General features: G+C 43.9%; 1 protein-coding gene across 1 annotated transcript in view; it reads left to right on the top strand.

The window, feature by feature from the left end:
* LOC311234749 (uncharacterized protein) overlaps positions 1 to 27,089 on the top strand; it is a gene marked incomplete at its 3' end in the record, with an annotated part of 97,169 nt that overhangs the window by 44,889 nt on the left and 25,191 nt on the right. The window contains 2 exon segments of the mRNA XM_084321992.1: positions 22,515 to 22,655; positions 26,261 to 26,315. Coding sequence (XP_084178118.1) covers positions 22,515 to 22,655; positions 26,261 to 26,315 — 196 coding nt within the window.

The following is a 27,089-nucleotide window of genomic DNA, read 5'->3' as shown; positions in this document are numbered from 1 at the left end:
AACTTGTTTTGGTCTATTACCAACCTTGTGAGCTTTGCTACTAAAAACACAAACACAGATATATTTATAGATGAGAGCTATTGTCCTTTTATTATTTTGAAAACCAAAGACGAAATAAATGTCCCATTCTCCCTGGAGCTGTAAAGAGCTTCCTGGATGAAACCTTCAGACGAAGAACCATATCAATCACTTGTTTTACGTTTTCAGAGTAACAATGTTTTCAAACTTTATTATCTAAAGATGGTAAGTTAAGAGTGTTGCGTTCACTCATAATTAAAGACAGGCGAGGTTGAGTAGTTTCTTGTGACGTCATCACATTCACAGACCCAAGTGATTTAGATTAACTTCACAAATGCGAACACATGGGTTGTCCAAGAAAGAATCTAAACAGACTAATGTGGTTCTTCTGTGCACAGGTTTGATTTATTAGGCTTTGAGTAACGCAAACTGCTGATACTAATATAACTTGCCATGTGTCTTTGGATACCATCTAATATTTCCACATGAAACCAGTTATTTATTAACATGGGCTCCCTTGGGTCCTTGATATAATGCTGTCTTGCCGAACTCTGGGCCAGTGTTAGGGCACCAGTGCTACTGGTACAGTAACCTTGGTATTTGCAGTGCACTCCTCACCAGTTTGCATTCCGGAGACCAAAACAGATCTTTACTGATAATATTGCTCACCCCCAAGTAGGGCTGCACGATTCTTGCTAAAATGTGAATCACGATTTTTCTCTCTTAAGAATTGAGATCACGATTCTCTCACACGATTCTAATTTTGTCATCATTTTAAAAAGTTAAGTTAAAAAAAAATTTTAATAAAAAATCGTCATAATTTTGAAATTAGATGGCATAGGTCTATGAATCGAGATCGTGATTTCTTTTTATTAATCATGCAGCCCTACCCCCAAGCCTGTGTGCCATTACTATTGTCTATCTGTGTATAGTACTGATCTAAAGGAAACTATTTGCCTTGGCATGCATGTTTGTGTACCTGTGTGTGTGTGTGCATGCATAACAGTACATGTCTGCCCTATGGACATGTGTGCCACTGCATGTTTGAGTGTCTAGGCGTGTGTTTACGGGTGCTTAGTACCATTCCAAGCTTTAGTCTGTATGTCAGCTTAATCACAGTAAGTACATAAGAGGGCGTGGCTCCTAAGGAAGAGAAGGTTGTCTGTCATTTCCTGCCTCATCATTCTGTAATTAATAATAACTGTCAAACTCTGTCCCTAATTGCAATCTTGGCCAGTGGCCCAAAGGGAGCAGTCAATGCTGTTGAGTAAACACATGCAAAACGTTACCAGAATTACTGCCTCGAAATGTACACAGCACTTTCAAAAACACTCTCAAAGAACACCTACGGGAGACTGCAATTCGAAACTGGCCCCTACAAATGTCCTAACCCAGTTGTACAGTAAAGACCAAGTATGGCTTTGTCAGTATTCCAATGTACAGTGTACAGTGTCGTCCCCCCACCCACCTCCAATGTACAGCCCCACCCACCCAACCCCACCCCACCTACCCAACCTCCTCCAATGTACAGTTTCTATGTCAAATGTATATAAAATGGGGGACCCTGATGTAAACAAGACGAAAGTCTTTCTCTGGTCTGCATCCCCTTAGCAATTGTGTGTATTGAGCTGTACTGTACTGTACCCATTCTGCAATCTGTTAATAAACTTTTCAATCAATCAATTTAATGGATGTCCTGCTTGGATGTGCATAGTATGCCCTCACGCTACTCCTAATACACGCTTTCCCATCAAATGAGATGTCGCTCCACACAAGCACCACTGCAATGAAATGTCCTTGTCCACTCTGATCAGGACTGCTGCCATTTGACCATATTCACACGGTGGCCATTTTGCTCTTATATGTCATGCTCAGGTTGGAATTGTGTCCCAAAGGAATGGCCGCCATGGGAATATGGTCAATTCACACTCTGTTAGAGAGACGAAACACTTTGGTTGGGATTCTTCAAACATCTCTTTGTCTCTTTCATACAGGGGCGATGGCATTGTTTTGCACCAACCTTTAGATTGAGTTACAGACTGAAGGTCCCTCTTTGCATACAGCCCACTCCTGCCTGCACAGGTGCTGTTGCTAAGGAACGCCGCCACAAAATATGGAGGCTTTTGTGAGGCAGCACAATCCTGTTAGCCTAAGTCATGTCATGAGTTGTTCTGTCAATTTTTCCATGGATGCATTCCTTAACTTTGTATCGTTGCGATGCAACAGGACTGGACCCCCCCCCCCCATTCATATGAAGCAACCTTTTTGCACCAAGGGCAAAGCACCTGCATTTCCCTTTGAGTGAGTGGGGATGTTACCTAACCTAACTGACGATGTTCGATGCAAATGTATGTGTATAATGTGCTCTGGTAATATGATCTGACACCATGTGTTGACAGTTTGACAGAGATTCTTTTGTGACTTTAGGAAGCCGTGAACAGGAGCACACATCTGGAGTCGGTGTGCTGCGAGCGGGACTATGGCACTTCCCCAATGTACAGGCCGTTTGAACCAGTCATTAAACTGGAGCCAGGAATTTGAGGCCTTGTTAAAAAGACACATTTAGCTCAACTGGGAATATGGATTCATTATTCAGTCGGTAATCATTAAACACTGTATGGATCATCCATATCAAAGTAAGTTGTCTTGGGCTGTTCTGTACATTTGGTTTGAAAAACAGAAAAATGCCAATGAAAATATGTAAAAAGATAAACGGTAAGTTGTCCAAAGTATACGATCGTGCATTGGATCTCGTTAAACTGAAACGTGTAGTAGATATGCCACGTCAGTTCAGACTTCATGCCACAGCCTCCTCGCCACCCTACCGCCATGAATGCCATGCTTTCATTTTAAACTCTTGAGTGTGATATGGCAAATATTTATGTTTTTCATTCCATCTCCTTGGAAACCGTTTGAAGGCCTCTTAATAGGATTTCGGGGGACTGATTCAATTACTCCACCATGTAGCAGCACCGTTTTCCATGGCAAGAGAGCAAATGTGGAAGTGGGAAAGATTCCTCCCTTCACCACTTTTCAAACATTTTGCCAGGTCCAAACACTTTCACACACTGCCTTTTCAGCATTTAATTATTACCATGATGAGCGACTGGCCAGTGGCCTATAACATACTGTAATGCATAACTTACCCATAAAGTGTAAGCTGTACTGTACGTACCGTACCCATTCTGCAATCTGTTAATAAAGTTTGCAATCAATCAATCAAAGTGGTCTGGAATCTTGGCAACTTTCTTTTTCAACTCGGGGGTCTAATGTGCTTGTGTTGGGTCCAAAGTCCAAACAGCATCACAAGTGAGATTGTGATCACATTTTGTACATAAGAGGTAGAAATTGTTCTACAATTCAGTGTAGTTATACGTTTTTGAAACACTGATTTGCTTCAATGGCAACACTGAAAGACATGCGTGGTGTGCTACTACTACACAGTAGTAAACGCTGAACAGCTTGTGAGGGAGGACACTAGTGGTTCGTACCAATTCGGAGAAAATGGGGGGGGGGCATGGTTTGTAAACAGAATCATATGTTTAAAATATTGGCTTTGCCATTTTAAGGAATAAGAATAAAAATGCAATGTTGACATTCACATTTGCTGTCACAGCCATCATGGCTCTCTTGTTGAAGAAGAGCGTGTCACACACACGCAAACCCCACTTTTCGTACCCCCCCCACCCCCCCTTGAAATGGTTTGGCCGCACGCGGATTGTTACACTGTTGAAGCAGCAGCCGGGCTTTAGTTCCATGCAGACAGTCGCTCAGTTGCTTGCTGACAGCGCCGGACTGAGGGCACTACGCGTGACAACCCTCAGGTTTTTCCTGGTCCTTTGTTGCAGAAATCGAAGATGACTTAACTTCGAAAGATTCTCTGCTGGCCAGGTAGTGGGGCATGATCCATTCAGATAACTTTATGATTGTGTTAGTGGATTATTAATAATAGCACAATTCGTTTCGACTATTCATAGTTTCTTAATAACATTGTTCCATTCATTGTACTTTTCTTTCTCTGCGAACTGCGTTTGTTTTGCAACGTAAGACAACATTGTTATCTTTGTGTTTCAGATTTGCAACACAGATAGGGGAGAGTTGCCTAATATTACACAAACATGAGTTTTGATGTTGTTGTCCCTCTGCCTTTAACTTTCAGTCGCATAGCCTTGACTCATTCAAGCTCAGCTGTGGCCAATAAAACAGTTGGCACAATAAAAGTTCAGGGGTGTTGTTGTACTTGTGAATGTCTTCTACTACAGCAGTGTTACTACGTTATTACGCAGGAATGGGTTACTGCCTGCAAGTTTGCCTGTTAGTCATAATATGGAATAATATAATAATGTATGTTCTGTACACTACAGACCCTGTCTATACAGAAGTAGACCACATTTAAGAAAAGTGGAGAAGAGATTGAAATGTATATAATATAGTAAATAATATAAAATGTAGATCATTTGCTTTGTGTGTTGTGCTGTGCGTCGCCACTGAAAAAAAAACCTGTTGCAGGACCTCTAAAGGGACATTATGCTCACCCTTCCTTCCTTCCTTCTCTCACCACAATATTCATTAAAGGAATACCTTTCTCCTTTGTGTGTGCTTGTAAACAGTGTTGGCAAACTACTCTAAAACTGTAGTTTACAAACTACTTCACAATGAAAATAATTTATTCTAAACTAACTTAACTACTCTAAAAAAAAGAATTGTGTTTGTCAAATGTACTACTTTGAATAAGTAGTTCAACTACATTGCAGAAAATTATCACACTCTTAAGTGTATAGAATCTCACTCACAAGCAGCAACTGACACTTTGATCTAGGGTCGAGGTGCAGGTAAAACCACACTTAAGCATACCCAGAGGATGTGTTTTTTTTTTTTTTTTTTTTATATCCACTTTTTCTCCCATTTTCTATATTTTCTCCCATCCCAATTTCGTATCATCCAATTCAACCCTCCCCTGTCACGGACGCTGTTTCTTGCCTCCCACAAGCCGGCTGCAATGTGGACTACGTCATACATAGCACAAGTCCCCTCCGGTACTTGAGGTAACAGCAGTCGCATCTTTTCACCTGCGCAGCTCGATCTCTCAGTGGCGAGGAGTAACGCGTGGGAGGCTCACGCTGCCCGCGACACTTCCTGATTCTACTGCGCAGGCGCACCAACCGACCTGTAGGAGTCGCTGTCCACAACGCCCGATCCCCACCCATCAGTTTCCCACCCTCTAATACTGCCAATTGTATTAGTACGGACGACCAGCCAAACTGAAAACAATGTGGAGAGCTGGATTCGAACACGCAAACCCAGCGTCTCCACATTGGTGGAGAGTGCCTTGCCCACTACACCACCTAGCCGCCCCCCAGAGGATGTATTTTAAAGGAACACACCAACATTATGGGAAATACGCTTACCGTCTCAGTCAGACAAGAAGATAGATCTCCTCTCTGTGCGATCAGTAGAAAGCTATCCGGATGCAGGCTAGCCTAGCATAGCACAAATGAATGGATACGGACCACTAGCCTAGCTTAAAACTCTGGGAGAGGTGTTTTTGGCCAACAGCTAGGCTAGCTGGTCCGTACCCTCGTCCATTCACGTGTGCTAAGCTGGGCTAGCTTGCAGCCGGATAGTTTTCTACTGAACGCACAGAGAGGAAACTGGTATCTGACTCTGGAGAAGACAGTAAGTGTATTTCCCATAATGTTCCCTTTTTTTTTTTTTATCCACTTTTTCTCCCATTTTCTATATTTTTCTCCCATCCCAATTTCGTATCATCCAATTCAACCCTCCCCTGTCACGAACGCTGTTTCTTGCCTCCCACAAGCCGGCTGCAATGTGGACTAAGTCATACATAGCACAAGTCCCCTCCGGTACTTGAGGTAACAGCAGTCGCATCTTTTCACCTGCGCAGCTCGATCTCTCAGTGGCGAGGAGTAACGCGTGGGAGGCTCACGCTGCCCCCGACACTTCCTGATTCTACTGCGCAGGCGCACCAACCGACCTGTAGGAGTCGCTGTCCACAACGCCCGATCCCCACCCATCAGTTTCCCACCCCCTAATACGGCCAATGTGTATTAGTACGGACGACCAGCTAAACTGAAAGCAATGTGGAGCGCTGGGCTCGAACAGGCGAGCCCAGCGTCTCCAGTATTCGTGGCGAGCGCCTTGCCCACTACGCCACGTAGCCGCCCCCCATAATGTTCCTTTTAAGGAGGGGACGGGGAGCAGTTGTTGAGGTGGAATCAGGAAAATGCAACATTTCTGGAGAAATATGTTGTTTGTAAAGTAACTTCCTAAACTACATGACCCAAAGTAGTTAACTACCTAAACTACATGACCCAAAGTAGTTAACTACCTAAACTACATGACCCAAAGTAGTTCACTACCGAAGAAGCTAATGAGATTTGAATGTAGTTAAACTACCACCCAGCTACTGCGAAATGTAGTTAAACTAGTAATTGAACTACGTACAGTTAACTACTCCCTAACACTGCTTGTAGATAGATACTTGGCTGTTCTGAACTGTGAGAGATGGAGGGCAGTGTGGTTTTCTTATCTCCTCTCATAGACACATGACTACTTACCACAGCCTGTGTGAAGAGATTGGAGGCTGCTTGTGGCGTCCTGTGAGTGGAGTAAAGGCCTACCCCCCTGTATGCACGCTCACACACAAGTATTTGGGGCTGGATATCCCTCACCGATCTAGTACAACATATTTTGGGCTTTTCATCTCGATGAACCGCCCCGGTTTCTGTCATTAACATCACGCTTCTCTCCTTTGTGGCATTGCAGGGGATAGTTTTTCACCCTTAAGCAGTCCAACAATGAGTCACTTTGTTTCTCATTTTCATTTGTGTATTCTCAGCAGAGATATAGGCCAGGCTGCGGTTGTTGAAAAGTTATCTGCATACCTGACCAGAGGTCGGTGCATGAGGGTGGAGTTTCGAGTGGTTTGAGAGTGATTGCTTCTCTGCACTTTAGGCAAAATGATAAACCTCTGGTTATCCATGGGAGTTGTTTCATCTTGGACATCATAAATGAATGCGTTCGTTCATTAGCAAACGTGAAGTGTAGCCGAAGTTCAGCTTGCAAGTGGAGTGGCGAGTCGGCCCGAGATTTAATCGGATGATCAGCTCTAGCGTCTAATTACAAAGGGGATGTTGATAAGGGTAACCTATGGGTGCCTCAGACACTCTATGGGACGATTGTTCAGCCCCTGAAAGAAGCTTGGTTCTGGCTTTCTGAGGGTGATGGTAAAAGAAGCTCTATGGAAGGATCATGACTGGTGTGTCTAATACGGTTTTATAAAATAAGCCACTGGTGCAGTGAGTGTGTTTATACCTGGAAATGTGTCAACACTGGGTGATTCTTTCTGATTAAAACCGGTTTCTCAAATCTGCCGAGCACGGCGGAAATCTGTCGAGCATCACAAATACAATCTCACACACCTCTCTCTCCCCGAGGTCACTGATAATAAGCAGCCCGCTGTCGTTTCATTTTCATTCTTTTTCTTTATCACAGTAGAACATGATACGTGGTAATTGCTCCATCTCAAGGCTATAGTCAAGTTGGACAGGTTAGTTCCAGATAGATTCCCAGATGACAACAAGAGGGAGTTGTTTGGACATGGGATAGCCATAATTTATGGAAGCAATTAAGGCCAGTTGGTTTTTAAGGGGGATCACTCTATACTCCTGTGTGTGCTTAAGACGCACACATTTGCAAGGCCTTTGTGTTGCAGGCGAAAGGCCCTATTAGGGCTCCATTCTGCGAGTGGGCAGCTGCCTGTGCTCTGCACGAGGCACTAGGGCCATTCTCTCTCTGTCCGTATAACTCACTCCAAACACAGAGACACATGCTGCCAACCTCCCCCCGAGTCACTTTCTCTCTTTTTTTTCTCAGATTTTCTTCTCTTTCCCTCGTTTCTCTTTCCATTTTGGCTGATCTGTCTCTATCTTCATTCCTGGGCATCTCTCTCTCTCTCTCCCTCTCTCCCCCTTCTCTCTTTCTTTCCCCTCACCGGTTCATTGGCCCAAGGCATTATGCAAAGCTACCAGAAAAAAGGATTGTTAGCCATGCCTGTCTGTGCCTCTTAGCTGCTCGCTATTCATTTCACCAGCTTCCCCTTCTCCTCTGTGACCTCCAGTCATGACTACTGCCGTCTCACTCCGGGCCAAACCTCAGCTTGAAGCCATACGGCCGGGAGAGAGTTCATAACACATAATAGCCTTGCGATTAAATGTTGTTGGTGTGTTTGTCCCGATGCTTTTTTATTCTCCCCCCCAGTATATTGCATCCTCATTATCGTGATGCATTTGTAAGTCTTGATGTCTCAACGCCCACAAAGCGAAGACCCTGCGGGTGAAGAGAGAAGAAAGGAGGTTTTTCTCACACAGACACCAGAGAAACCCTCCCCAACCCAACTCAGCCGCCAGACTCTTCTTGAAGAGCATTGTGGGTTGAGGAGGGGGGCGGCCATTTTTAGACGCCTCTTGACAGATCCCACTAGTTATTAAGTGATATTCCTCCCTCGTCTCTAATGATAGGATGGGATAACCCCAGGGTCAGTTCCTTAGGCATGGATTGAAGGAACACGCCAACATTATGGGAAATGTGCTTACAGTCTTCTCCGGGGTCAGACAAGAATATGGATACCAGTTCCCTCTCTGTGCATTCAGTAGAAAGCTATCCGGCTGCAAGCTAGCCTAGCTTAGCACAAGTGAATACAAGCAGATACGAGCCACTAGCCTAGCTTAAAACTCAGGGAGAGGTGTTTTTGGCCAACAACTAGGCTAGCTGGTCCGTATCCGCTTCCATTAATTTGCTAGTCTAGCTTGCAGCCAGATAGCTTTCTACTGTGCGCAGTGCGCACAGAGAGGAAATTGGTATCTATCCTCTTGTCTGACTCTGGAGAAGACGGTACGCGTATTTCCCATAATGTTGGCATGTTTCTTTAAGCGTGGTCCAAGATTAAATTATAAAATAAAACAAGAGAATACTTTTTATTATCTCTCCAGATTCCTTGTTTTCTTTATTCAACATTTTCCATCATAATTCTGTTTTCAGTGGAATAAACTGTAGAAACAGCCCTTAGCCTATAGCCTATGTTACAGGAATATAGCTTCAAACTGTAATGTCCAAAGTCTCTCGCCAGGAGGAATATATCGACAGTGTCTATGTGGTGATGATAAGCAGGGAATCAACACGACCAAAAGGGGAACCAGTTCTCAGTGTTGTTCTCTCACTCTTCCCTCTCAAGGGAGTGCCACTGTACCCTCAGGGCCCTGTTTTTATGTCCACCAGAGAAAGAAATAACGTCTTTCACTATGCATATAATTTGTTAGTCCGCATACCCTCCATCAGACTAGTGCTTTCTGTCTGTCTTGCATGCAAAGGTGATGTTTTTCAGATGTGTGTGTGTGTGTCTCAGGATTCACCCCCACTGTGAAATCCCCATAGGACAGAGTGACCTCATGGTTTTGTCTTCTATTGTCACGTATCATAGGATTCCTGTTATGAACAACAATGGTTGGCATTCTTCTAGTTTGTTTTCCTCAGCTACAGCGTTTGTCTCTCCCAACGAGGCCCTTTCATGACGACACCGCGTAGCTCCTGCCTGAATCACCGTCAGGTTAACTCCCCTGTTGATCTCTAGTCTAGTGCCTGGTCCAGTGACATCCCGGCTCTATGTCACACAGGCAACAGGCTCAATGTTTTTTAATGTGTCAAGTTAGACATAAATCATCTGCAACTGGCCCGACCTGGCCAAACCAAGACCTTGAGGACCGGGCTAGTTGTGGGCTCAGAGCCCATATCGTCATTGACGTTTTGTCATAACGTCTGGCCTGCGTGTTTTCATTGGTTCTTATTAATAATAACTGGGCGTGTGTCGTGGATACATGTTTTAGACATCTGCAGGTCATTAAGCTCAAAACCGGGCCAGGGGCGGAAGGATTCATAGCTGATTACTGTCATGCTGCCGTGTCGAATTATCTATTTAAATTCACGTTGCAAAAAAAAAAAGAAAGTGTGATATATTTTGCACATAATCCCACACATCCAAAAACTAAACAGTTTTGCACACATTCATTTAGTTTGACAGTTATTGAGAGTAAATGAGTTTGAATGTGGCCACCAGTGATGTCATCTGGGACATTGCATCCTTGTGTTGCGTTAATTACAACATGAAATGATGTCGATGGAAAAGATAGCAATATCTTGTTTTATAGGTACTGCTTATCCGTTCATTGAGCTGTAATTAACACAACACAAGGATTCAATGTCCTCAATGTGTGAGATTATGTGCAAAATAAATCAGCATAGGCCCTCCAGATACACTAAATGTGAAAGATGGGTGTGTAGGTACTAGGCTATGGGTAAAAAAAGCTCAATTCTAGGTTTATCTTTCTCATGAACGAATGAATAATCCTATGGAATGTTGCGTATAGTCGTCTAGCCTGCACCACCACCTCCCCTTTCACCCCCACACACCCCTCAATATCAAAAGTGAAATATTATGTCACTTCCTCGGAGGGCAGGGCCACTTGATCCACCGGCGGAGGATTGGGAGTGACAGTCTCTATATAGCGTCACTTATTTACACGCTATAGGAGTGGTCCCTCTGATGGAGCTGCGCGAGGGGGATTACTGCCCCGGCCATGTCTGCAGCTTCTCATGTAATCTATCCCTGATGGATTAGAGCTCTGGTTAGTGTGCACAGAACAGAACAGGCGCTCATGGGTAATGGGAGAAACCACAGGCGGAAAGGAAAGGAAAGGGGGGGGGGGGGGGTAATTAGTGGGGCACCTGATGAATGGAGAGTCTTGGCATGCAAGGGTCACTCCAGGGGGCAAGAGGCCCCATGCCTCCCTATATATTCTAATTGAAACACCTGATCCCGCTACAGTTGACTTATAAAAGACTATAGTTGGCTACGATTTGAGCATAGAGAGTGCTGAAATAAGTAAAGTAAAAAAAAAACTCCATTCAGTCCAGTTTACTTGTGCATCCAACTGATAAGGATGAGCCATCTAGACATTATGTAGGGTGTCTTTATTATGGCCTGGTCATATGTCAGTCTTTTTCCCATATCACTAGCCAACTAGCTGTCATCATTATCCTCCCATGTTACGTACACGGTTGCCATGGCTACCCATTGAATGCATAGGAAAACACTACAGCTTTACCACGGCTGTTATGAGGTAATCTAGAAAAATTATTGTCCCTTAGGAATAGCTAGGAAACGCCAATCTGCGCACCGTCTGTGATGCTTGGCAGTGTGAATATTTGACTACAAATTGTACATCACTCAGACAGTTCTTCTATCACGACTGCAGAGATGTTGGTTTAAATAGGCTTATCTTAAGTCCATCATATTTGAAGGAACGACATTGTATCTTAAAGGAACACGGCAACATTTTGGGAAATGTCTACTGTCTGTGCGTTCAGTAGAAAGCTATCTGGCCGCACGTTAGCCTAGCTTAGCACTATGAATGGAAGCGGACAGTGCCGGTTAGCCTAGAGGCATTGTCCAACTAACACCTCTCCTCAGAAGGCTAACCGGCACTGTCCGCTTCCATTCATTGTTAGCTAATTTCCCCAAATGTTGGCGTGTTCCCTTAACCTCAGCTCTCCTCGGGCAGAGCATTACTCACTGACTGGACCCATCTGCTTGAACTGCGGAATCAAATGTGGATGTGAAATCATGACGTCAGTGGGATAATGTCCCGGGCCATTCAACCATGTTCCTCCTTTCTGTGGAAGAGGGAGTAGGTGGCGGGCGGTGTCATGTGTCCAAAGTCAAGTTGTCTTGACGAGGCCCCTGTGAATTTCCTTTGGGTTTTTCGTTCTCATCACATGTTGAGGTCATCTAGTCAGTCACCCACACACTCACACAGAGCAGCAGCATGTGACCACAAGGGAAGCAGGGCCGTGCAGATACACACTGTAGAGAAGAGGGAAGTGTGCACGTATGAAACAAATGATTCACCAATGCTAACCAAGGCGTCGTCATCGATACGAATACCGTCGGCTTTGGGTATGGTGTCGTTTCTTAGAGAAAGGTGTGTTTTTTGAAGTTCTCTCGGTTTTATCTGCCCTCCTGGCTCCTTTTCACGCGACGTTGTCACAGGCGACTGCTCGCCTTTTCAACGAGGAGGAGAGGCGAGTGATCTTTTTAAAACGGCTCATCAAGACGAGAGATAAAGCGTCGGGTGTATTTGTGCAAAGGTTCGTGGTCGCTGTCGTTAGAGAAACGTCCCGGGGAATCCGCAGAGGAGGCCAGAGCCCCGACCGCTGACGAAGCATAAAGTTTGACTGAATAAGACTTCATTGTTTATACGCTTCTGAAGATCCAGTTGCATGATGGCATGTTGTTTTTGGACAAAGTGTCCCGCCACTGGGTGCCGGGGTGATGGCCAGAGGGTCCCTTGGTATGCCTTGACCTCTGCAGGACCATTTTTACGACCACGGCCTCAGTATGAGAGAGAGAGAGAGAGAGAAAGAGAGAGAGAGAGAGAGAGAGAGAGAGAGAGGGGTGGCTGGGTGTTAACCCTGAAATGACAAAACCAGACCACAGATTTTCACATGAGAAAGCACTTTCAGGACGCTTGGAAGAGTCGCCCTTGTGCTAAAAGAGAGGTCCTAATAAATATAATAGAAATAGAACATTTTTATCTCACCCACTGAGGCAAAATCCAACATGTGACGATGAGTGTTACTGTCCTTTAACTGAATTGACAGATATTTGTCTCCCAGTGAGATAGTAACCTGAATAGTATAATAGGGTCAATCATTGTCTGTTTAAAATGTTTTAACAGTTACACTGATCATAACATGCATATTTACAATCATTTTCCAAATTAACTTTTCACTTCTGTTAACACAAAAAAGATTATTAGGGATAACCCTGTTTATAAAACAGCAAATATGTGAGTGACTTAAAAGCTGGATTTGAAATTCCAATCAAAGCATGATCCATTTATTGGACTATTAGGCATATTAGAACAGAGTTGTGGCAAAGATCATTTGAAGCGCAAAATTATCACACACACAATTCAAGTATGAGACAAATAATCGAGTTTAAAATACAGAGAAATCTCTTTATTCGTCAAGCTTGATCAATATGATACAGTTATGTGTGAACACATGAGGATCTCTGATGTAGGACTTATTATCCCACGCATCAGCCCCGTTCCTCTGTTTGTTTAGGCCTGTTGATTCCATCAGCATCAAACGAGATGACTCTGTTCAGTTCAGGTCACTGATCAAAAGCCCGAGACACCAGACGGCACTCTGCGCAAGTATTCCGTAAGCACAGCCAATTGGTGATGGACACCAAACACCCTGCCATAGGGCCTCAGGGGGCCCTACAGAGGTGACCGTTAATCAGCCTGCACAGATCTCAGCCTGGGCAAGAAGCCATATTATCTTAGTTGCCCTTTTGGGTGCCCTCCTCAGCCACCAGCCATTGTGAACCAAGGGGCCTGCTGTCTGCGTCCCGGCTCACACAAACCAACACAGTCTGCTGGGGATTACCATTTAAAGTAGAAGTCCCCTATGGAACTGGATCACGTTCAGATTTTCTTTCCCCACCCCAACATAGATTTATAGGGCCCAAATTAAATTATAAGTCATCGAGTACTTCCATCAAGTGCAGAAATATTTCCTTTAATGTGTATGGAAGTTGGGGTTCTCTATAATGAAACGTGATATAGCAACCACAGAATTACAGAGACCACATTTGAATAGGATAATTCTCGCAGGCAAGGCAAACAAACAACAAATAAACAAATAAAGTATATGGCCGTGGTTAAAGATGCTGCTCCATTTTTCATTGAATGCTGTGGTTTTTACCATTTCAAAATACGCCAAGAAGAAATAGAATAGAAATACTTGTATTATCCCGAGGGAAATTTGACACTGCAAATCGCTCATTTGCATTAAACATTTAGACAGAACAAGTTAGATTTGTCCGAGGGAAGCAACAGTTGTGATTGGAGGATTAAGAAAAGAGGGTGGGGCTTGAAATAGGTCCATTACATGGGATAATAATAAACACGTGATTTAGTGGTTGAATCTACACGGTCCTCGTTTCAAATCACTGGAAATGTTTGTCTGTGCTTTTAAACGATAAAGAGTTGTGAGCGGCAGCCAGGAAGGAGATAGCAAGCAGTGGAATATTTTAGTCGGCAGTCTGGCGCACTCACAGAAGTACTTCTCAGTGCTTCTCTCCATTAGGCTCCTGTTTCTCCATCACAAGGAGCGCCATCATTAGCTAATAGCTAAGCATGGCTTCATGGCTGATTTCGCACTCTGTTTGCCCTCTCCCATGACCCTACTTGCTGCGAACACACAGAGACAGACACACACACACACAGTCACTACACACACGAATGCAGGCATAAAAGCACGTTGCACACACAAACCCACATTATGGCCCCGATGTAACATGTCACACGTGGGAAACTCCATCAATCAAAGAATACACTTCACAGAACAACCTTTACATATGACTCCCACCTACCACTCACTCACTCACACACTCACGCAAGGGAAGTAATCTGCTAAACTGATCACAAAGAACATTCCCTTCTCCAGCCTCCTCAGCAGTACCAGTCCCTCTCTCTCGCCTGCAGAGGCCCAGTCGTGCTCCACTGACTCTCAGGGATAAATGGAGATAATGGGAGTCATATGCTGGCAGTGGGCTTTGAGCTAGACCTCACGGAACATTAGGAGGCACCGTGCAGTCATGGGGCTGGAGAGGAGAGGAGAGGTGGGTCGAGGGGATGGGGAGAAGAAGAAGAAGAGGGGAAAGAACGGACGAGAGGATGAGAGAAGAGGAGGGGTGATTCAGGAAGGAGGGAGGGTGAGGTAACAGGATACGGCTGGGCTAAGCTAGTCAGAACTTGAAGAGTGCTTTCTTTAGCCATTTTGGTTTTGATTTCACATGGCTCTTGGCATCAAATGTTAGTATTAATTGGGGGAGATATCTCCGATACCAATTCTCTGTTATGTAGCCTGTTATCTCTGCCAGATGTCCAATACTAGTACCGGTATCAGTGCATCTCTCCACATTACACACTTGCCTTGCGCTCTTTCACCCTTCACCGTGCCTTCAACCGTGTTAAAGTTGTACAACTGTTTACTTGACTTTAAAGTACATTCTGGCAGTGACTGGATAACCTAGCGGTCCTGGCAGTCCCATTAGCCTTGTGTGTTCCCCCCACAGCAGAAAGCTGTCATTAGCCTGCAGTTGATTGGAGGACCTGAGCCATGCTACTACTCTCTAATTGGCTGCTGTGAAGCGTGTTTGGTGGTTGGCTAATGAAGGGGACAACCCCAAACCCAAGGTCACTGTTGCTATTCCTGCTCCGCTCTGCCTGAGCTGAGGATCACATTGACTGTTGCTGAGGTTGGCTGTTGTTTATATGGTGCTTTCCTGTGGAATGGACTGACTTTCTAGAGAGAGAAAGAGCCTGTGTAGAATAGACGGCTCTAGGTGATGATGTTAACCAGTATTATCTGAAGAAGGGTGAAGAACTCTTTGTATTTTGTCTGTGTACACATGCTGTATCTACTGCATATGTTTTACCATCTGTGTGAGTGCAGCCAGCCAGTCAGTCTGTGATGAAAGCTCCATATAGACGTGGGGAGTGACGTGATTGTTCTAAGACCCGCTATATGGTCTTTTACCACAGGAGTTTCTCATGGTAGGGGTTTATATGGTTCCACTTATTTATTTGGTCTGACATTTGACGGGAGCCGAGCTGAGCGTAATTAAATGAGATCTGCGTTTTTTACATTTTAGGAAAAACGAGAGAAAAGCCATGGGTGCAAGATTGAAGTGTACACCTAATGCAAAAACTACATCTGTCCAGGAAAGGGTCAATTGCATCTGAAGACCAGTCTCGAGCGAACGCTGTGGAGCTGAGAGGACGACATTATGAAACCAGAATAGTCAAAACAACAGACGTACTACACTACTGGCCTTATATACCGATGATTACCTGACTTATTTTTTATTATTTTTTTTACGTGTAGTTTTCATGTTACGTTTGATTCGTGGCTTCAATGAAAACAACGATGGCGGCGAATGCTGCAATAAACAACAAGAATGACGAGGGATACGAATGTCAGAGTAATTGTGCTCGTGCGATTGGTCGAAGATTGAAGAGGCTTTATGGGTAGGGGAGAGTGGGTATGCTTGGGACACGTTTGTATTGACACAAAATAGCCATCCATCACTCACAGGCTATTTGAAGTGAACAGCATTGAAAATAATCTGATCCCTGAACAGATACAGGTATCTGCTGACAAGTTTTTTTAGAGCCCAGCCCAAACTTGAAAAGCACAATTCTGTTAAACGCACAAGGAGTGCATTTCCCCAAGATTCCGCCTTCCAGTGACAGTGTGGATAGCGGGTAGGGTTGGTTGGGACACCTTGTTCTGTGCACAAAAAACACCTAATATTCACAATATCACTTATTCACACATTTCTTTTAGAAAAAAAAAACATTTGTAAAATTATAATATTTTCATAAAGTACTGAGATATGGAATTTGGCTGTCTTCTGAGTCTTAATTTCAGTAGCACTGTATCAGCTCAATGCGGTTATGATAGGTTATAGGTTTATGAAGGCTATTGAGTTTTTTTTTCTTCTCAACTGTCCCAGGCAGACACACTTTGGACTTCTGTGTTGCTAGCTACCAACAAATACTCACACAGCTAACACTAGCATCAACCGAAAGGCCAGAACATGTGCTTTCCAACAGTATGTAGTTTGTATGTGGCATAACTAAAAACAGTATGGTAGAAGATAAATAACAAAAGAGTCAAACATTTACTTACACACTGTTGATTTCAAAACTGTGATTAAATGTGAGGAATAGTCATAAGGTCTCCACTCTGAGGTTGAAAGTGAAGATAGTGTGTGACTGAGTGTGAGCATGGTGAATGGCATACTGTAGGCATAGCTGCTTTTCTAACGAGCTAAAACGTCCCCCTGTCCCAAAAGCGTACCCGCTCTTCCCTACTGTAGTAGTGGAAACGAGTAAAGATTACAATTTAAAACACATTTTCTCCAGGATTAAGTTAAAACATTTACCTTTTGTTGGTTGTAACAGTATAAGAATGAAATGATGATTCTGCATCTACACAGTACTGTTTGGCTGTAGTGCTTCTAGTTTGATCCTTGATGGTTGACTACAATGGGGGGAAACCACAGTGGAACCCCCCCCCCCCCCCCCTTCGTCTTTATCTTTTTCCTGGTGGTGTCTTTTAGCCACATCTGTAGTCATGTCCAGGGTTAGCTAACACAGCCCAGCCTGTGTTAAAAGTTAAACACATGTTAACAAAGCTTTTTGTTACATTCCACCGTGCATGGATTCCCTTCTGAAGGTCAGATCCGGCTGTACCTGACCGCTTGTCAGTCTTTCATTATTTAAAGAGGATAAAGAAGTACTTTTAGCAGTCCTGTGGGCAACTCATATTAAGGAACTAGTGGGTTTCCTTTGTGTTAGTGTAACGGATATGTGCCGCGATAGTGTGACTACGGCACATAGAAGTAAAACTCACTCCCCAGAGGCATCCAAACTGAGCGCTTAGAAGGGAATTCCTTTCTTGGCGCAGCGGTTTGCGATGCTGGCCCCGGTGCGGACGCCCGGGGCTCGACTCCCACTCAAGGCACGGTCGAAGTAGTGGCAGGTTCATCGTTGAACCGGCTACATTAGGCTGTGAGAGAAATATGGATGGTGGAAAACACCAGCATCTTTCCATTGCCTAGCTGATAAATTCAACCTATAAATAAAACCATCCTTTCATTTTGGGGGCAGCATTGCATGTGTGGGGTTCCATGGTACCTCAACACTGCACAGGGTAGTTTTGAAAATAAGAAATGACCTCTACAATAACTAGTTACAAATGCTTGAATATTGTTTATAATCTTCACACAAATCCCCCAAATCACCATTTGAAACAAACTGAACCAACATTGTGCTTAACTCAATCCCTGCCAACAACGTTTCTATACGTGTTTGGCCGACAACCGTTGAACGGCAACCACGTATACGTTATTTGATCATTTTTAGATTTTTTTTTAATATTATTCATTATTCATCCAGGAACCTTGGTGTTACCATAGGGAATGAGTCTGAGATCGCCAAAGTGCAATACCGGCCGCATCCAGCTAGACGGCAGTATCGAGCACCCTTTGTAACCTTGTATCTTGGCCTGTGTAACGGCCAAATGTCTCCGGGCTCACTTTTCTTTGTCGGGCGAGTGGAGCGGTTCTCGCCTCGGTTGCTTTGAAGCGCGTCAAATATCCCCAATCCATATGTTGTGGTGGGTTATGCCGTGGACCAAATGGACATCGGATGTACCAGATGGCGATCAAACAATTGGAATATTATTTTTGGAATACTCCCGATCACAGGTAAGGATTATCTGACGTAAATCTTTGCTTGATCGTGCAATGCTTTTATACCGATCGGGCTGATAAGCGTTTTTAGTGTTCAATATGAATGCCGTTACTCAAATAATCAGAAACGACCCCCCCCCCCCCCCTTTCATGCATTCATGATGAAACATAATACCTATGACATAGATTTGATTTGGGAATAGTAGCGTGTACAGGCAAGAAACGGCAACGTTTATAGTAGAATTGACGTATAAGGCGTATAAGGCTAAAACTATAACCCCACTTCTTAGGGACCTGCACTGGCTCCCCATTGCTGCACGAATCCCCTTCAAGGCCCTCGACCTGGCATACCGTGCGGCAAAGGGAACCGCTCCCACCTACCTCCGGTCAATGGTCTCTAACTACACACCCTCAAGACCCCTACGCTCTGCATCTTCTGGCCGCCTCAGACCTACTCCTATCCAAGCTCCGGGAGGGTCATCAAAGAGAAGTCGCCTATTCTCAGTCCTTGCCCCACAATGGTGGAATGAAATACCCACCCCAGTTAGGACAGCCAAAACCCGTCCAATCTTTCGCCGTCGACTAAAGACGCACTTCTTCAACCATTATCTGAAATAAAATTTAAAAAGAAAATCTAACCCTAACTAACCTCACTGTCACTTTGATGAACATTGTTACTCAGCTGATAGAGTTGTACCCTTCCTGATGACTTGTCGTACAGAACTTGTAAGTCGCTTTGGATAAAAGCGTCAGCTAAATGACTAAATGTAAATGTATAACTCAGCATTTCGGGAATGACCCCAGACCGCTCTAAAACCATACTTATATTCACCACGGTATAACACAGGAACGTATGGATGGAAAGATTAATAATTTTTCACATATTGAACGATAGATGTCAAATGGGCCATAGTATTGTATCCATAGCTATAATATAGAATATAGTTATAGCTCTACAAACAAGGTGACGCACTCCTATCTTTTAAAGCGTGGCAGTGCTAGAACGGGGCCCGACTAATCCCCGGCGTCAATGAGTTAAGAGGATGCTTCTTTGTATGTTAAAGGTGGTGGGAGGGTAGGAACACCATAGCCAAACAGATACTTTCTAGTTTCAAACAGTGCTCAGGGGATCCAGTTTTTCCTCTTATTTCACTTTATCTATTCAATATTAATACATCATACTTTATTTAGACTTTTCAGAGTTTTATTTATTTAAAAAAATTAATTAACTACCCTGTGTATCCAGATTTACCGGTGGGACCAATAACCCAATTACTGTAGAAGTCTATAGGGAGGTGTAGTGGTTACGTCATTGCTGTTTCCGGCCGGTCCACCATCTTGAAAACGCAATATATTTCCCCATTGCCCATTTCTAAATCGTCTCGTTTAAAACAAATAAAGCATGAACATTTGCATGGTGTACCTTTCCGTGCATATTCATCCACAATCTATAGCTCAACATGAAAATATTCGCAATTAATGGTAAAAAAAAATCGCAGAATTTTATTTCAACCAAAAATGCTTAAGAATAGAGTAGAATAGATCTTTATTGTCATTGTTACAGTTGTTACAACAAAACTTAAACAATAATGTTAGTGATAGAAGGGAACTCATTTTGTGCAAAAATGGAAAGCTTTTCAATGTTCATGAGGCAGAATTGTTACAATAGCCGATGATAAATCCCTATACGGGTGGACCTCGCGGGCGGTCCAAAGTGACGTCAGACTACACCTCCCTATAGCCTGACTTTGTTTTCTCACAACCACAGCACACATTTTTAAATGAGAGGATAGATTCCAAGGTTTGATTGACTGATGACAGCCTAATTGTTTTCTGTAATGTAATAACAAGATAGTATCTAAGGTATGCATATGTCACTCCTTAATATAATTATTTAATGTTTAATATATTACTTATTAGGGCGGCTGATTGGCGCAGTGGGCAAGGCGCTCACCTCTAACGCAGGAGACGCTGGGTTCGAGCCCAGCTCTCGGCGTTGCTACCGGCTGGCCGGTCGTTCATACTAACACAATTGGCAAGTGTTAGAAGGTGGGAAAGCCGGTGGGTGGGGATTTGACATTGTGGACAGCAACTCCTACAGGTCGGTTTGGTGACGCCGGTGCGACGGAAGCAGGAAGTGACGGGGGCAGCGTGAGCCTCCCACTCGTTACTCCTTGCCACTGAGAGTTCAAGCTGCTGCGGTGAAAAGATGCGACAGGCTGCCTCCTCGTGTACCGGAGGGGACACGTGATGCAAGGCTTCTATCCTCACTACAACCGACCTGTGGGAGGCATAGTCAGGCAACGTTCAAGACAGGGGAGGGAAGAATTGGATATATATACGAAATTGGGATGGAAGAAAAATAGAAAAATGGGGAGAAAAAGTTGATCAAAAAAAAATATATTACTTATTACAGCCATGCTATAGATCATCAGCGGTGCGTTCCTGATATCAACTGTGGTTGCACGCATGCTAATGGCGCCACGTGCACGCGCGCTCCCGCGCATGCGCATAAATGTCCCCTCGCTTGAGCACAGACTACAGACAGTGCCTAATTGCCTCTACGAATAGAATGTAACACATTTCATTCACAAGTTAGGTGTGAATGTATCTGAGAATGTATTTAACACACCTGACGACCGGCGCTATTGATATGCAAAGTAGCCCAGGTGTGTACTTATAGCGAGTTGGCGAGTGCAGCGCATTCCTGTGTGCGTGCAGTGCACGCGCTTCTGCTCAAATCTTACCCTGCACGGAGTGCAACCCCGTCCTATGACCAACGCACCTCTGCAACAGGTCCTGCATTATTATTATAGATCATGTGGAGCATCAGAATCATCAGAATAATGGGCATGCGGCACTAGTGAACAGTCGAGTAAACACAGTTAAAATAAATAAGAAAAAGTTAAGAGTAGTAACACAACAAGATAAAAACAAGGGGAAATCACCTAAAGTACATGATAAAAACAAAGCTAAAAGAGTATTGATCTTTAAAGTGTGTTTAAGGATGTTTCAGGAGCATCAACAGAAAAGCTTCCAAGCTCAGAACAAGTTGAAGGACCTTAAGCACAAGCCAGTCATTTGAGCGAGTCAGATAGGGTCCAAAGTCCCAATCCAGCAACATTGTGATAATATATGTGATATGATATATATAATTAGGGCTTTGTATATAAACAAATACCAATGATTGCTCTCATTGCTCTCATGAAGCAGCAGGTTGGAGGCGGAGTTTTTAGATTACTCCGGTTGCAATGCCTCGCTTGAATGAAGTTAACTTTTCAATTGAGATGAAATTGGGATGGAAGAAAAAAATATATATAATCTTTTATTTTTTTAATAAATGTTTTGTTGTTGATCGGATCGGGAAAGATCGGTATCGGTAGATACTCAAAATCACATGATCGGGATCGGATCGGGGGCAAAACAATTTGATCGGGACGTCCCTAAATGCAATATCTCAAATGGTGCTGTGATTAGCTCCAGATTGATCCAGAAATCAAGTTGAATGAGGTTAAGAACCACTGCTAATGAAGTTGAATGAGGTTAAGAACCACTGCTATAGGCTATGTACCCAAACGTGACTGTAGGCTGGGTTGTGTTTAGGCCCGTCTCTCTGCCCTGCCTGCCTGCTAGCCAGCCAGACACACCCAGTAGTTGGAATCCTCCGACCTCCACACACTGTGCCTGGAAACACAGTGTGGCGTGGAAAAGGCCTTATGGAACCATCTAGTGCTATTCTGTAATGTGGTGTGGTGTGGTTTGGTGTGGTGTCCTAAATAAGAGCTGGCATGAATGAACACACACTCAAGTTATTTCCGCAATCTTACACTCACTCTTGGTTTTACAACACTGTCATTATCATTATGTGCTGCATACTTGCTGCATACTTTGATATTTGGATGCTGATTACCCCCCCCCCCCTCTCTCTCTCTCTCTCCCTCTCTCTCTCTCTCCCTCTCTCCCTCTCTCAGGGGTTGGCTGAAGCGTGATCCCAGACCACCTGAGGGTCGTGCTGCAGATGGGAGGTCACCTGCCGGTCGTCCATTTCTCCAGAACACACTAACTGCCTTCCACCGCCCACATCTAAAATGGCTGCCTGTGGCCTTCTTCAGCAATGGAATGGACTGGAGCAGAGCTGCATGTTACCATGGTGATCATCTTCTCGAAAACACTGGAAAAGAAGAAGGGTGTCAGTGATGTAAGGTCCACGGACGGAGAGTTACTGCTGGTGAGGAGAGACCTTCTACCTCCAGGTTTTACAGAAAGCCGGTTGATAATTGTCACTGTCACCGATGGGCACGCTGTCTCAGATGTTAAACAGTAATCTGTGAAAAGGAATAGGTCAGCAATTACAGTACATGGCTGCATTAACCACATGCCACAGAAGCCAGCTGTAATCACTGCAAACACTTGCACAATGTGAGTAAGCACAGCAGACCGCAACCAAGTAGCCAGTAGTTAGATGTGATGTTAGTGAGTGTTCAGTTAGGCTGTCTAGCTACAGTATGCTTGGCTGGAAGACCAATTTAGGCTTTGACAGATGGACAGTATGAATAAACCCTACAGGTCTCTCTCTCTCTCTCTCTCTCTCTCTCTCTCTCTCTCTCTCTCTCTCTCTCTCTCTCTCTCTCTCTATCTCTATCTCTATCTCTCTCTCTCTCTCTCTCTCTCTCTCTCTCTCTCTCTCTCTCTCTTGCTCTCGACCTTCAGAGTCTAATAAGTTCTGAGTTCTGTCTTGGCATCTCTACAATACATGCTATTGTAGCTCTTGGCTGGGAGCTCTAGAGGGATCAAGGTCTTAACTTTATTTGTATGGGCTTACTGTTGGTTCACCTTGATGGAATAATATTTCCCCTTCACTCAGCAGTCGATGACATAAAAGCCTGGAATTTGGAGTTTGCTAATTGGGTGAATGTCCTCGTGTGAAACTTCTGGGTCTGTTTTAATTAAGCATTACATCACGCGCAGGAGTGTGTTATACTCATTAGATCACGCCTAGGGGTGGTTGTTAGGCCCGACGCGCAGCGGAGGGTTGTTAGACCCCCCTAGGCGTGATCTAATGAGTATAACACACGACTTCAAGTGATGTAATGCTTTTATACAATGGCCCAATTCACCCAAACCTTATTGCTATACAATAAACACACAGTAATTGAAGCATAATGGAGATTTATTCACAAAACCATCCACAGAGAAAGTAGATCCAATAGTAGATCCACTAGTAGACACCAGAGGGAGCTCCACAAACCATGTTAAACCCAGATTGGGCTCAAACAAGGGACTAAACACGTTTCGGAATTATGCCACATCAATGTGGAACGCCCTACCCACAGCTGTAAAGGAATGTGAATCACTACCCACTTTCAAAACCACTCTCAAAGAGCACCTACGGGAGACTGCAATTCGAAACTGGCTCCTGTAAATGTCCTAACCCAACCCCCTCCAATGTACAGTAAATGTCCTAACGTTGAAAAAATAGATTTTTTTATTAACAGATTGCAGAATGGGTACAGTACAGTACAGCTCAATACACACAATTGTTAACACTTTGATTGCCAGCGTGGCGTGCACTATTTATCGTTGAATGCCACCACCCACTTCAATGATAGCGCTCTAAACGCATAATCTATGTCTTAAATTATGGCTATGTGTCTAATCTGCCTGTCGCGTATCAATGACTTGTTTGCAGTCAACATTGTCGAAGCGGATTGTTTTTTTAATCGGTTAATTTCCGTTTTAGAGCATTTTGAAAAGCCCTCGTTTTCTTGAAAGTTTCAGGAAAATATATAGATTCCGTGATAAACGGCATTTACTGAAATATTCTGGAATACACAAAAACGGCCTATTTATGAATCGTTTTCAAATAAACGCTAGATTATCGATAGTATATGTGTACTTATGCACGCTAGAGAAGCGGGCTGAAAAATATATTCTCTCATTTCCTGATCAGCACACACACACACACGCACACACACATGGGGCAAACGCTGATATATAGGTGAAAACAGATCCCATTACCCCAAGACTGGTAAAATAAATTGCTTACCTCAGATCAGATGTTCTCCAAAAAGATTATTCCAATTCCTCATCGCCATTCCAAATATCGATCGCGTTTATTGATTCAGCGCTGGGTACTGTAAATATGTATTCCACGTTGTTTTGCGCCTCAGCAAATCACTTCGGTCTCTTCAGATGCCTCGCCGGAAAAGTAAAATGAGGAAACTGGACCCCCCCCCCCCCCATCAGTCTAATCCAATGGGGTGCAGTACCACAGGGCGAGAAGATAGGGGGCGGTATTTTCCCAATGGAGCTCAGAGAGAGTCTGCAGCACTCTCATGAGGCTGAATTGATGAAATATGAATTCAAATCGCTAATAAAAAAATACAACAAACAAACGCTATATAGCATTGCTGGCGGCATGAACTAACGACAAAAAGCGTCCGTGGCACTCAAAGTGTTAAGGGGATGCAGACCAGAGAAAGACTTTCGTCTTGTTTACATCAGGGTCCCCCATTTTCAATTCATAATGACATTTATAACATACACAACATACAGTTATACAGATATAAGAATCTAATCTAATCATCTAATCTAATCATGACAATTAAGACATAGGCCTACAGATATACACTCTTTGTAGTGCAAATAAAACAAAAAAACAGATGTGTCGTGTGTGTCTCACTCTCTTTCTGTATCTCTCTAGTTCTCTCTCTTTCTCTGAGCACCTGAAGACTGTGCTATTAAACCAGGAAGTGCAGCACTATGTTGATAAGGCTGTCAGCAGTAGAGCCTCCACTACTGTAGTGCCCTGCGCTGCAACACAACAAACACAAGAGTGAACAAAAAACGCTCATGGACCCGTCTCTCGTTGACTGACTCGCTTGTGTTGTTCGTTGGATTCGTTTTGGATTATTATCAAAACGTACACGGACCCACGGACCGCGGTCTCTCGTTGACTGACTCGCTTGTGTTTTTTCGTTGTGTGTCCGACTATGCATGCTTTCGAACACCCGCCCAACTCTACCTCTGATTGGCTTACCATGAAGTTGTACTCAACCTCAGCCAATCGTCAGCATGTATGCACTTGTCTCGCGCACTGCCCACTAACCAAGGAAGAAAAGTTAAAAAAAGTATTGCCTCTCGGCGCAGAGATCTAGTTAGTTGGTCTGATGGTTGGTTAGTTGGTCTGATGAAAAAAACTGCTTCAATCATAGTAACGCGCCGAATTTTTTGGCAGTAACGGTGACGGCGTTATTAAGATTGGAACAGTAATCCGTTAGATTACTCGTTACTGAAAAAAGTAGCGCCGTTAGTAACGCCGTTATTTATTTGACTGTTACTTGACTGTTTCAGCCAATCAGAATCAAGAAATTTGCATGCCATTGTATAATAAATCGTAGCCTTCTAGGCTGTAACCGTATCTAGGATTTCACACAACATTGTTTTGTTATGGTGTGAGACCGCAAGTGACTCAGAGCCGGTAATATCTCATCACTGTTTCCCCTTCCCGTAGACACCACCCTATTGGAACTGAACAATCAATTCTTGTCTCAAGAGGGATAGGTGTGTGTGTGTGTGTGTGTGTGTGTGTGTGTGTGTGTGTGTGTGTGTGTGTGTGCGTGTGCGTGGCAGACAAAACAGTTTTATACACCCCCCCCCAAAGAAAATACAAATGGGTTGTGTTTCTTTTCTCACTGAGATTCACAGTTGCAGTGCATGAGTCAGTCTGGTGTTATGTATTGACATGTCTTGGAGCTGAACAGGGTGACAGTCTGACGTTGGAGCACTTGTCCCTCATGTTTCTCTCTCTTCTGTTTCTCTGTCTCGCGTCAGTCTGAGCTCCACACCATGAGCAGGGGGACTACCCTCTTCTCCTGTGGAACTGTCGGTGAGTGCATTCCTCTCTCCTCCTCTTGTCGTCTATCTGTGACTCTCTCCTTTAAAATTTATTTTTATTTTTGATTACTCATTCATTAATTTATTAATTCATTCCTACGGTCACCGATTCAGTAATTCACTCACACTTAGCCGTCCCCACAAGCATTAGAATCGATTGACATCAAAGTCGATCACACTTCCACTCAACGTTGACACACAGGGTACCCCGGTATGAACGCTCCTGGTAGGAAAACATCATAATATTTTCCTGACATTCTGGGCCTGTGTTTATAGGGTAACACGTTTTCCCATTTGTCCAAAACCAGGGCTGATGTGCTGGTTAAGTTAAGCTACTGACATTCAGAGCTGTGTTTAAGTATTGAAGTTACTGAAGGGTCGATGCACGCAAAGTATTTTAAGTTACTGACATTCTGTGTAACTGCCTGTCGCTATACGTTAGCTTTTTAAGTTACTTACAATCTGAACCGTGTTTCGCTATTGGCTATTTGGTGATTTGGAGGAGAGGGAGAGAAAGGGCTCAACCTCTCGCTCACCTAGGGGCGGGCATGTAACTTCAATCTATGGACGAATGCTTTGCATGTACGTATGTCATTGTGTTCTTCCACTTTAATGGACCTATCTCAAACCCTGTCTTCTTTTCCTGATCCTCCAATAACAACCGTCGCTGTCCAAGGGAAACAACAGTTGTAATTGGAGGATCAAGAAAATAGGGCGGGGTTTGAGATCAGTAAACAAAATTTTAAACCTGAGCCGGTCAAGGAGG

Source organism: Notolepis coatsorum, assembly GCF_963971535.1.
Source record: "Notolepis coatsorum genome assembly, chromosome: 9".
NCBI classification, from domain to species: domain Eukaryota; kingdom Metazoa; phylum Chordata; class Actinopteri; order Aulopiformes; family Paralepididae; genus Notolepis; species Notolepis coatsorum.
This window is presented reverse-complemented; position numbering and strand designations above follow the sequence as displayed.